This window comes from Triturus cristatus, chromosome 4_1 (assembly GCF_964204655.1).
Source record: "Triturus cristatus chromosome 4_1, aTriCri1.1, whole genome shotgun sequence".
Taxonomy (NCBI): Eukaryota; Metazoa; Chordata; class Amphibia; order Caudata; family Salamandridae; genus Triturus; species Triturus cristatus.
In genome coordinates this window covers 1,345,819,023-1,345,831,780 of record NC_140585.1, presented here as the reverse complement: position 1 = coordinate 1,345,831,780, position 12,758 = coordinate 1,345,819,023, and the positions used below count along the sequence as shown (strand labels likewise).

The 12,758-nt window shown below is 46.3% G+C and overlaps 1 protein-coding gene across 1 annotated transcript in view; it reads left to right on the top strand.

Moving 5' to 3' along the window:
* ATF6 (activating transcription factor 6) overlaps window positions 1-12,758 on the top strand; it is a 740,128-nt gene that overhangs the window by 105,829 nt on the left and 621,541 nt on the right. Inside the window, exon 3 of the mRNA XM_085654834.1 lies at window positions 4,556-4,600. Coding sequence (XP_085510960.1) covers window positions 4,556-4,600 — 45 coding nt within the window. The remainder of the gene's footprint in view (window positions 1-4,555; window positions 4,601-12,758) is intronic.

Sequence of the window (12,758 nt, the reverse complement as noted above, 5' to 3'; positions counted from 1 at the left end):
GTTTGCCGTCAGAAGTAAACGCTGTCCACTGACTACTAATAGAGGACAGGTTATGGCTGTAAAACCCATTGGATATGTCAAGTGTGGTTTTAAACCGTTTTCTCACGAGACAATCAACGAGGGCAGAACTGTGGGTATTCTGTACAGCACACGTCCGACAATAAGATTTCAAATGCCGGTAATCCAAAACTAGGCAGTACGACCAATCAGGCTTCGTTACAGTGAATAAAGGATTATTCATCGGTGACACACATGTTTCAATAACACCCTGATATTCCAATTGCTCAAGGATTTCCGCGACGTGAGATCTAGCTTCGCGGCGCATGGGATATTGGGGCTGTGGTTGGGGCATAGACCGCAAGGGAATCTCATGGCTGGGAGACAATTTATCCGAGCCTACCTGAGTACGATACAAAGCCGGAGCAAGCACCTGAGCCCACTCCTCGGCAAACCTTTCAGCGTGCTTCTTCGGCACTGTGTGCGCACAGGACGGGAGCATTACCTCCTCCCCTCTAGGAGCATCTAAAATGAAAGCCGGGGGCCAGTCCGCCTCTGCCCAGAGAATGTCATAGGAAGAGGTCAGATTATCCCAAAAAATCCCTTGTATTGTACGTTGTATGTAACCTTCAATTAAGAGGACTATGTTATATAGTCTGTCAGGGGGAGCCACTCTAGTGTCAGCAGTTTCTACAGTAATGAACGTGTCAGTTGCTGTCGCCTCCAGATATGGACGCAGTGCTTGCCGCACTACTGTAACCTCTGCTGGGCTGTCGAGCAGCGTTGGTGCCCATGTCAGGTTCCGAAGCTGTGTTCTCACTATCTGTGGCATACCTCGCTGTTAGTGCAGCAACTTTCTTCTTCTGAAACGGGGGACGTTGACGTGCAAACTCGTCTTGCTTTCCTTTACCGTCAGGCTGACGGGGTTGCTCACGTCATTGCGGGGCACCCCGACCTTTGCCACGTTCTCTGCCACCGGACTGTGAGGCGATGTTTCCTGTGAAGAACGAGGAGAACGTTGTTCAGTAACCTGAAATCCATCAGGAGACCTAATACTAGTGCGATCGCGCAAATCGTATGTGCGTTCACCAGTCGCCTGTACTGGAGACGCAGGACGAGACCCCTGTTTCTGTTGCTGCTTCCCCTGTTTCTTTGTTCGCCAATTTTGTTTAGGAAAAGTTGAACGATCGTCTTTAACAGACGAGCTTAGTCTGCTGTATCAAGTCTGGAATGACTATAGTTGGCTTAATCCCTAAACTACTGTGGCCAATAGTTCTATAAGCTTCCGCAATAATTTTAGGCAATTCTCGGGGCTCATCGACGCGGGCTAAGCCATTAGCCACTTGGAATTGTGCCGCATCTCCCTTGAGATTACCAAGGACGAGAGAGGCAACTACGTCGAACACACCAACAAGCCGCATTCCCAACTCGACGGCCGCCTCCGGACCGCGGTGATCTTGAACACGTTTAATGACGGTGGGAAGCACTGCCATAGACGGGGTGCCGAAGCACTTCGAGTAGACCGCTGCAAAAACCTTACCCCAGTTGTCACAATCGGACACCTCTGGGACTAAGTCTTTCTGCAAACTAATGGTGAGGATCCTGTGTTTCTCCACAGGAGTAAAGTGTGGAAATACTGCTTCCAGCTGGTCAAATTTCTCAGCAAGCCAATAAGGCAAATCGTCCTTATTTTGGGGGTGCTTGCCCATTACCGAATTTACCATGACGGGACTAATAACAACCGCGGCTTGGCCAGCTGGCTGTCCCGCAACAGCAGGTGCCCCCACCTGCACGTTGCGCAAAACGTATTGCACTAAAGCCCTATATACAACAATGAGGGCTGTATGGAGGACACACAACTCATCCACCGCAACAGTCAGATAGCGGGGATGAGGCGTAAATCCGGCCAGCACCGGCCAAGTGGCCCCATGAATTGACAAAGGGCCCATTCTAACTGGTGTAACCGCATGGGGAAGGGCACCATTAAACCAAATGCGATGCTGCCAGGCTGAAATAGGAATTTCTTGTGTCCTATATGGCGTATAGTTTGCTGGGAGCTGCGTGTGAGTATAGGAGTGAAACGTATCATCATCCGCATTTACTGCCGGCAGCGTCACCCAAGAGTGAAACAACTGGTAGGGGTAGGACGCATCTGCACTCACCACAAAAATAACGGCCATCCCATCGTCGGGCACCCCAAACTGCGTCAAATGACGCCGCAGAGGTGTACGGCTACGCGCTGCAATTTCGACCGCCATAAGGACACAGAAGAACAACAATCGATATTATAGTAGCACAAGGGTTCAGAAATATAAAAAAAACTTTTTAATTAACAAGCTTGAGAGAATCTATCGTACTAATATGTAGGTTAAATCCGTCACTCCCGCTATCCAGAAACAAGAGTGAGGGTGTCGTGGACTAATATAAGCACTACTAAGGCGTTTCAAATCAAAAGACCAAACGTTAGGTGCGCCATGTTGCTGGGATTCTGCTCATGCACAGAACTATGTGCAGGAAACCAGGACCTCAGTGAATTGTGGTGTACCAAAAACTCACCACCGTACCCAGAACCCCAATCCGACTAGCATCAGTGTCCCATTCGTTATCCGTATCTTCTCGGAGATCCCAATGTATAGACAACCCAGAACAAGCGACTTAGAGTACTCTCAGGAATGGTGGGAATCAGAAATACCTGTTCGTTATTATTCTCGTATCAGTCCACAACAAGAATAATCAGAGACGCGGTAAAGTTTAAAATGTTTATTTTATAAACTACGTGTCCTAAGATGCAGTACTTTGGCTAACATAAGCAGACAAATGATTAAGATTAAAACCATCAGCATTGTTACAATACCATAGAAAATGAAGGGAGCAATCATATTACAAATGACAGTGGAATACAACCACCTTCCCTTCACTAGTAAGCTAGTATTATTAGACTAATAGAAGGTCTCTAGGTTTGAATGGGGAACCCCATACCGTAAAGATCAGCTTAGGTGAATCACATCACAGGATCAGCTTTGCTCTGCGCCTGGAAAAGTTCTTCTTCAGAATATGTGTCTAATGCATGCAAACTGCAATATTAAAGGCTCTCGACTTTCAGGTATCTGAAGCTGTGTGCGTGTTATGGCTAGAGAGTGGGCCGATCAACCTGAACTCAAAAACATGCATTGTCTGGCGGCTCAGACTGTTTCTGCACACAATGTTCAGACCAAGGTCGCAGTGCACGTCTAGAGATGTGAACAGACAGTTCTCATGTGAAGAAAAGGCAAGCAAGCAGTTTTCAAATAATAACATGTATCTGCAGTGTCGTGTGCAAAAGCGGCAAGATGGCGTTCTAACATCTAACGCGCTTATGCTAACATAGTAATATATGTATCTAAATCGCTGCCTTCACTACAATATGGGCTGTTAGCACAGGCTTGTGAATGGGGCTGTAACTTTATCGCGAGTTTGGCTGCGATAAAGTGCCGTTAACTCAGCGATAGCGCCTTGAGAATATGCCCCTGTATGTGTTAATGAGTAATTGTGAGTGGCTGTATGGATGGGTGTTTGTGTCAGTGATTGTATAAGAGAGTAAGTATGTGTTAGTATCTATGAATAATTGAGGTGGTGTGTGTATAACTGTATAGGTGAATAAGTGGCAGTGTGATTGACTCTTTGGGTGAGTGACTAGGTGTGTGAGTCTCTCTATGGGTGGTTGGTGGTTCGTGAGTGTCTGTATGGTTGTATGAGTGGATAGATCAGTTGCTGTTTTTGTGAGTGACTGGCTTTGAGTGGCTGTATGGGTGCGTGACTGGATGGATTTGTGTTTAGATCTATGAATCAGTGAGTGGGAATGTACTAACTGTTATTGGTGTGTCTCTGGTTTCGAGAATGGTAGTCTGACATTTGGAGTGGGTGTATTCATGGTTACATTGGGGTGTGACTAGGCGCATCAGAGATTATGAGGATAATGTCATCAGTGATGTCATTTGAGATGTCATCACTGACCATTTATTGAGTGATGTAATCTGTGAGGTCATAAGCAGTGCATTGCTGGGGCGCGAATTATAGTTAGCTCAGCTAACAATAACGGCTGAATTTCTCTGGTTTTGTATGGGTGAAATGTCACCCTAACTATAACGTCCCTGTAACCTTTATGTTTTTTTCAGTGGAAAAAAAAATATATATTATATATAACTCTGGTCTGTAAGATTATATTCAACATTAGCAAGTGCATCTGTCAGATCAAGGGTGACATCATGATAGGATCAGTTGATGTATGAACTACTCTTTGCGAGTTAATTGATAGCCTGTTTCATTGTTTTTTCGATCTTAATCTAGAACTGTACTTAAACTATAGTTTTTCAAGTGATTTATTTTCACATACGTTAAGTTGTTAACCAAAATAACAGTCCACAAAAGACTTTTCAGCTGTAGATGCCACTAAAGCAACTCTTTTCACCATGTTAAAATCATCAAATTGAACATTAGTGATGCCTTTATATTGCTCAGCCAGTGTACCGTTTTATGTTTTTTTATTTGACCACAGTCTTAACTTTGCTTTTTTTTTTAGGGGGAACATTTCATAATGCCACTAGAAAGGGACTCACCTGTGTCGGTAAGTGTAGTTCTTCATAATTCTGATTAGTAGTGGACAAAGCCGTTGGGCAATGTGTAATGTGTTCTAGATTTTCCTTGGGGAGGATGACCCAGTTATTGTGCTTGTGCTGAACATGCAGGTAAAAGAAGCAACAGATTCAAATGCTTAGAGGCACAATGTATTGGCACAGGAGTATTTGTGGCTTGTGTAGCTTGCAGTGCAAGTTCAGTATTTGACAGCTTCTGCTGAATTCTAGAAAATCGAAAAGCTGTAAAAAATAAAACTTCTAGTTTTACCAACACTAATGATTCCATCTCACAATGACCAATAATCTTATTGGCAAGGCATTGAGATTTTGAGGTGTTAGCCCATTGATTCCATCCTGGTTCATAGGGAATATTGCAGTGTCACAAGGTCTACCAGGATCATGCTCAGTTCAGCAGGCTTTAGCTTATGCAGGAAGAAAGTTCACAGGAAAGGCAGCAAGGCAAGGAAGAGACACGGGATGCACACGTGAACATATGAGCACGTGTGTCTGGCCTGTGTGTGTGAGAATATAATTGTGCGCAGCCTAGTATCTGTGCACATATTAGCCTGTTGTAGCCCAGACCTTTGGAGCCAACACAGGAGGAACTTGCCTTTGAAGTTTTGGTGGGAAGGGATCATGCAGCTGTGTCAGTTGGGGTTGGAGCTGAGGCCCTCAAAGGAGCTCTTACCAAAGGCAACTTGAAGTAGCAATTTTGGATGACCCAGATTTCAGTGCAGGAGGGTTGGGACTGGGTGTGGAGATTGTGGCATTGTAGGATTGTCCAAGGGTGCCTTGCCCCAAAACTTTCCACTCCCACTTAAAAAGCCCTACAGAAGGGAGAGACAGTTGAGAAGAGCCTGGACCTCTAATCAATGATGGTGAACAGGACCACCTGATGCCCTGCAGAGATGAACTAAAATGTCGGTCCAGGTGACCTCTTCTAGGGCTAGTTACTTTGGCCCCCTTAAGCTCTCTCAGAACCAGTTGAGGTGAGGTCTGTAACTCCTTGCTACCCATGTGCCCTTCAGTAAGCAAGAACGCTATGGGGTCTTTGGAGTGCAGTAAGGAGAGTGTCTTACCTGGTTGGTTGCAGAGGGGCTGCGCAAGATGCCCCACCATCAGGAGAGATATACTAGGTGGTAGGCAGAGATGAAGGCTGGAGCAGGAAGCCAGAAAACCCAGCTCCCCGAAAAATGTGCACCCTTTGGAGGCATAGGGCCTGAAGAAAATGCTCTTGGTGGCTAAGACTGGCCGTCGCGAGCAGAACGAGCACAAAATAAGGAAAATTATCTTAATGGGGCCAGAGATGTGCAACCTTGAAGATTTCCCTGGTTAAACTCAAAAAGAAGAAAAGGCGCGTAGCACTTGGCTGAGATTTATTAAACTACCGTTGGGTGGGGCAAGGCTTAGCGCATCAGTTTAATTTTCCTGAGGAGCGCGATGTGCCTAGGGCTCCTCTTCTCCAAACCTGCTTTTGGCACCTGTGCCCCTATTCCTGCGGCCTATCCTAAAGATGCCCCCAGAGACAAAGAGACCACGGAAAGACCAGTGCAGTCATGGAGGTCCTGGGACCCTATTCCCCCAGTACTAGAGGGAGCTGCATACCGGGCATGTAGCCCACCTTCCGTGCCCATGTCTAGGAAGCAGCGGGCATTAACTGAGATCTCTTCTCTCCTGTCTGTAAGGAGCAGGGGCAGAGAGAAAATAATGAGGTCCCACTGTGGGCGATAGCAGAAGGATCACTCACTTCTGCTGTTGCAGGAGCCTTCAGAAGATGCTGGCTCCCACAGAGCATGGAGAGCAGATAGAATGGTAGGGACCTTGGTGCTGCCTCCCCCTTCCACCCCCCACCCAGCCACAATGAGCGTTAAGTCTGCCGGTCCCAGGTGGTACCGGAGCACCCAAGAAAAACTAAAAAAATAAAGAAACAAAGGTGAAAGCTGTGTAAGAGTGCAAGGAGCCCGTTACTGTTGACTGCTGCTGCCTGCCTGTTCGCCACCGGCTGTGAGGGGTGAGGAGACCACAACTCCTGGCACCTCCAAGCGGCGCGCACACCGCCCACGTTACGTTCCATGCCAGGAGGCGCTCTAATACCGGCCGGGGCTCCTGCAGCGTGGGAGCCCCTTACTGTTGATTCCTGCTGCCTGCCTGTTGCCCACCGGCTGTGAGGAGTGAGGAGACCACAACATCCGACACCTCCAAGTGGCACGCATGCCGCCCACATTACGTTCCGCACCAGGAGGCGCTCTAATAACGGCCAGGGCTCCTGAAGCGTGGGGCGTGCCCGGACGAGGCTGGGCTGGGCCTATTCGCTTGGCCTGTCATTGGGATGTCTTCATACCTTTCACGGAGCACAGCTGCCTGATTACATCGTTTTGCCCAGCTCCAACCTTAATGAGTACTTTACAGTCTTATAGACTGACCTCCTGCGGTATTTTCAGCGGTTGAGGAAAGGGTAGGATGGTGACTGGCCTTATTTTGAACTGGATCTGTATTGGTATTAATTATGCTGACTGTAGGGGAGTCTGCTTGCTGTGTGTTCCTGCGCTTTGGTATCCTGGAGTTGTATTTTGACACATTTAAGTCAGTCAACTATACCTATTCAGCTCTTGGGTCTACATCCTGTTATCTAAGCACATTAACTCATACATTTTGGATATATCGTGGGGAGGCGCAAGGTGACACTAGCCCCCGGGAGGGCCGCGGCAGGTTCTACCACCTCAGTGGCTACCATAGACTCGTTACTCCAGCGAGCTGCATCAGTGCTGGATAAGGAGATTGAGCTGGTAAATCGACGTCTTTCTAGGTCTCCCGTCAACGCTCCATCCCCTATGCTCGCAGACATACATGGGTCTCTGGCCAGCGCTGATGATGACTTATCAAATAATCCTGTGTCGCGTGAGGTTGTGCAGGATTGTGCCGGGATAACCTGCCATCCTACAGCCCAACAGGTAACCCTTTCTCTTGCCATCATTATTACCAACAAGGTGGGGGGGGGGGTAAAGAAGTATCTTCAAATCAAGGGCATGTGGTGATTACCACCAGTAAGCACCCGGAAACATCAAACGCTGTCTGTCCAATCACGCAGGGGAGTTTACTATTGGCTGAGTCTGGTAGTTTTGGGACAGGCACTAAAAGGAAATCCCAAACAATGGGGGAGGGGTAAAGCTAAAAGATCAAAACCCAACCTGTTACCTAAAGTCCCAATGTCTACTCAAACATTGTCCAAGTCAGATTTGATGGGTGCACTGGAATCTTTACAGGTGATGTTGAAGAACATGTTGGACTCCAATCTGGGCCTGATAATCCTTCGCCTGACATCGATTGAAAAGGGTATGTTGGACCTTAAATGCTCTGTTTCACGTGCATTAATGGGTGGGTCAGTCGTCCAATCAGAACTAAGCACTCCATCGATCCCTCTAAGCTCGGACAGCCTGCCTATAATCACTGGGGGACAATCACAGCCACTGGGGGGACCAGTATCTGTAAGCCACCCAGCACCTTTTCCTGGTGTAAACCACAACAACATGGATAGATTGGCCACGCAGGCCCAGCTTTAGGAGGAGAACCATCTAACTGGGGCAGCCCCAGGGAGGAGGGGAAGCCCACATGCTGCGCTTACAGTTATTATTCTGCCAGCGGAATCTACCCCCTATGTAGTGATACTGGGGAATGTGCCAACTCTCCCCCAGTTAAAGAATACAGATTTATTCTGGCTGTCGCACAATACCACCCTAGGGATGAGGGTGGAGAAAAACATTATTGTGCGAAGAGTCCGCTGCATTGGAAGTCATGTATGGGTGATTGTGTTATTGTAAATTTTAACAGGCCTCACATAGCAGAAAGGATTTTGTCTACAGACCCACATCTTGCTCCTTTTGGTTCAAAGTCGTCCATCGTGGCCCTACCACTTGGCTTTTTTATAAACCAGAATCACTGGGGTGCAATTATATGAACATTGCCAACATGGTTCCATTTGATGGTCCGCTGCAGAGAGTTTCATCCATCAGGAATGTTCATCCGAAACTGCCTCCTTCAGTTTATCCAAACCAGATGCCTGTACGTCGTCCACCACCCTTGGAGTTGTTTAATCTGTTCACTTCTCTGTCTGTTGGATACTTGTGATTGACTTGGTAGTCTCCCATAGTCGGACCCAGTGAAACATAAATCCCAGCAGGATACTTTAGGGCAAAACCATGGGTGTTTGTGCGAATATGACAATAATGTTGAACCACAATACACCAGAGCACACCCAATCATTATATCTCTAATCCAATACAGAAGTGAAAGAAGAACAGCGAAAAAAAGGAAATTTTTCTCTCTCTCCCACATCAAGTGATCCAGTTGAGCCAGTAGTCAAATGTCCTTTCAATTGAGAGCCACGCACAATCCGTACTTTTCGCCCCCTGGGCTTTATCAAGGCTCTAATTAGAAAGTAGACAAGTCCGATTCCTCTCGAACCTGTTTGGTATGTATAAGCTTCCGTAATAAGAAGTTACTCCGCATACTTTGTGGATTTAATGTCAACGCAGTCGAGTGAGGAGGTGACCCGTTTGTAAACAGCTTGATCCTTTTCTCTGTTAGCCAAAAGATGTATGGGTCACTTCAATCTTTTTTGTCGCTAATGTAATCAGACGGACCTTGATAAGTCCACTGGTGCTCATGTAAGCACTCCAATACCTTCGGGTCGACGTCCCGCTAAATAAAACTGCCAAAAAATAAAAACCACTCTGAACGGCGAGGGATCCACAAGGATCTGTCAGACGGCTGAGGTACGAGATTACTCCTGGTGGGTGGGTCTAGTAACACCATAAGAGCACCTTTAACAAATACTGTGGAATTGAATTATTTAGACTCGGTATCTTCAATAGATGTGCAGATCATTAAGCAAACCCACAAGTTTCTGGAATTTATGACAATAATGTTATATCCTGGAATGTTGGAGGTCTGGCCAATACGTTTTCAGACCCGTTGTGGACTGCATTTGTGAAACTATTTCATGTGATTGTTTGCAGGGAACATGGTTGGCGGATTGTAGCTTATTCTTGGAGGGATATAAGTCCTTCTTTGTTCCGGCCTCCCCTTCTACTGCTGGCAGACCAAAGGGTGGTCTTGTTATTTATATTTCTTTAGCATGTGATTGCCAGATACAGGTCTTACCTACAACAAGCGTATTCATACAGTCTCTGGTATAAAGAAAGGGGTCAAACAAATTGGGTCTTATTAACGTTTACAATTCTGTATCGTGCATTAATGGTGTGTGTAATATTACCCTGTTAAGATATTTCAAAAGGCAACACTGTTCAGCTGTCCTCCAAAACCTCATGATTGCAGGGGACTTTAACATCCACCCATGTGGAGACCCCAGGGCTTCAATATTGGCTGACCTAGGTTGCCCACGTTTGAGGGGGGATTCATTTTGAACATTCTGATCAGAGGGATGTTCTGAATGATCTCCTTCACGAATTTGATTTAATGTCCCTTATGTCACTAATTGGCAGCCTTTCCTTCTTTTAAAGTGAGGGGTGGTGGCACATTTATCGATTGTATATTAATTTAATCGTCTTCACAATCTTCATTTCTAGGTTTTACCATACAAGAAAGTGCCTCTAGTGACCATAACCCTCTGTGCGTTGAATTTTGTGGATCTTTATTGACATGCAAAAGAGTAGTCAAGCAAAATGGGTCAGTGAGACCAACAGACGGAGAAGACGGTTAAAGTGGACACAGATTTCCCCGTATGCTTTTTACAAGTCGGTAACAGAAATATGTGCCAGTGAATTAGCTCTATTTACTTCATCGCATACATCTCCGGGGCAGGTTATCAGTGCTTTTAATATTATCTCTGTTAAAGTAGGTGACCTTTTAAATGTCCCGGCCCGCAGTACAGTCATCCCGACCCCTAGGTGGTTTGACTCCACTTGCTCGCTGGTGGCATGAAAGCTGCGGGAAGCCTTGAACAGAAGTCCAAGAAATCAGACCCTGGTCAGAGTGTGTCATAAAGATTATAAATTGAAACTGGCCAAACGCAAGTCTGTTCTGAAGGAAGCGTGGAGGGGGTTGATTGAGGCAAGCATCCCGAGGAATAGCTCTAGATTCTGGAGCATTATTTACAGCCCATTTTTAGAGCATGATGAAGGCAGTGCAATAGGTGCACACATTACCATGTTTGAAAGCCCATCTGAGTTAACCAGTCAGTCAGGTCGGGAGTAAGCCACTCGGGATCTGACCTTTAGCTTGGGGGAGGTCGAGGAGGGTATCGCCGGGTTGACAAGCAACAAAGCCTCGGGACCCGACGCGACCCCTCCGGACCTTTTTAAATCTGACCCTACCTTTTGGGCTCCGGTCCTTGCTGCTGTGATTAATGCTGCAGCAAGGACTGGATGCCCTGAGTCCTGGGCTACTTCGACTATAGTGCCAGTTTTCAAAACGGGTGACCGTGACAACACATTGTTATAGACAGATTTCGCTGTTGGGACTCGGTGGTTAAGGTGGTGGGCCGAATGCTTTTAGATGGGTTGAATTGCTGGGCAGAGGAACATGACATATTATCAAATGTATAGTACGGGTTCCGCCCAGGCCAGTCCACGGTGGCTCAGTGCCTTAACCTCACTATGATTCTTAACAAATACACGGTTGCACGTTCGGGCACCATTTATTTAGCATTTATTCACTTGTCTTCCGTGTTTGATCACGTGAATAGGACCAAACTGTGGCAGTCCATGACAGACATTGGGGTAGACCGGAATCATGTCTATTTTTTAGAGGACCTTCACCCTGGAACCAAGGCCAATGTTAGATTATCGCAGGATTTACGTGTCACGAAACTTTGATATAAGAAGAGGTGTACGCCAAGGGTGTATCTTGGCTCCTTTCATGTTTAACCTTTAAATCAATGATTTGGATAAATCCCTTTTATTAAGAGGGGTAGATTATCCGCACGTAGGCCGACGTGGCCTCCCTGTACTACTCCATGCGGATGACGCAGTCCTTATATCTAGGACCGCTAGGGGGCTACATACCCTGCTTGATGCCTTTTCCATCTTTATGTCGGATTGGGATTTATCTATAAATGACTCTAAATCCTATGTTATGCAGGTGGGTATTCGCCCCAAAAACTCTTTTCAAGTCAGGGAAGGTTCGGCTAAGGTACCGCGTACAGACATTTTCTCGTATTTGGGGGTCGTATTGGATGACCAAATGAAATGGGGCCCTCTTAAAGAAGGGGGACCAGGTGCGGGTGAATGCGGCCATTTTTAATTTTGCCTCTAAACTTGGAAATAGACCTTTTGCAGCGCTGCTAAAGATCAACCAAGCCAAGAGCGTAGCGATAGCTTCTTATGGCAGCGAAATATGGGGGCATGTTACCATAGATGATTTACAGGTATCCGAGAACACTTTCTTTAAGTGCTTATTGGGTGTTCCTCGTGGCTTGTCCAACATGGTGGTGCACGAAGAACTGAGGGTGCCTTATTTAATTGACATCTTGGCACTCCATCCCCTAACCTTCTGGTTAAAAATTTGGTCGAGTGAGGGATTAACGTTGAGCCAGTCAATTTTAGGAGTGTATGACCCATGATTATGTGCTCCGTATACCTTGGCTCAGATATAGTAAGAGTAGTTTTGAAAGGTTAGGACGAGTCGAATTGTACACCAACCCTAAGCAAATAACTAAAAAGGATGTGGGGTTAATAAGGGAGTCCTTTAGCAGCTTAAGGAACCTGGAGAGGGAAGAGCTAGAATTGTGGAAACCTAGCGTCCGCAAATTTTTAATGCTAAAGACTACATCATTAGCTGAGCCTTACCTCCTGGGGTTTTTAAGTATTTATAAACGTTTTTTACTAACCAGGTTTCGCCTTGATCTTTCTCACCTCCTGCTTGCCATACCTAGGAGACATAGTAGAGGTCAGTTGTTAGCACCCTGTGGCTGCGACGTGTGTCTCCACAGAATTTGCTACACTTGGTATTATTTTGCAAATTTTATGAGGTCCCTCTGAAGTTCTTTTTTTTTTTTGTCCCGATTTTAAAGAGGATGCATTTTAAGCATGCTCGCCCAGCTCTCCTGTATTTACAACTGTTGAAGGAAGAATGTATCTTTTTTGTCCTTGGTTACCTGAAATCCATGGTGAAGTCTAGGGCCTGTCTTGA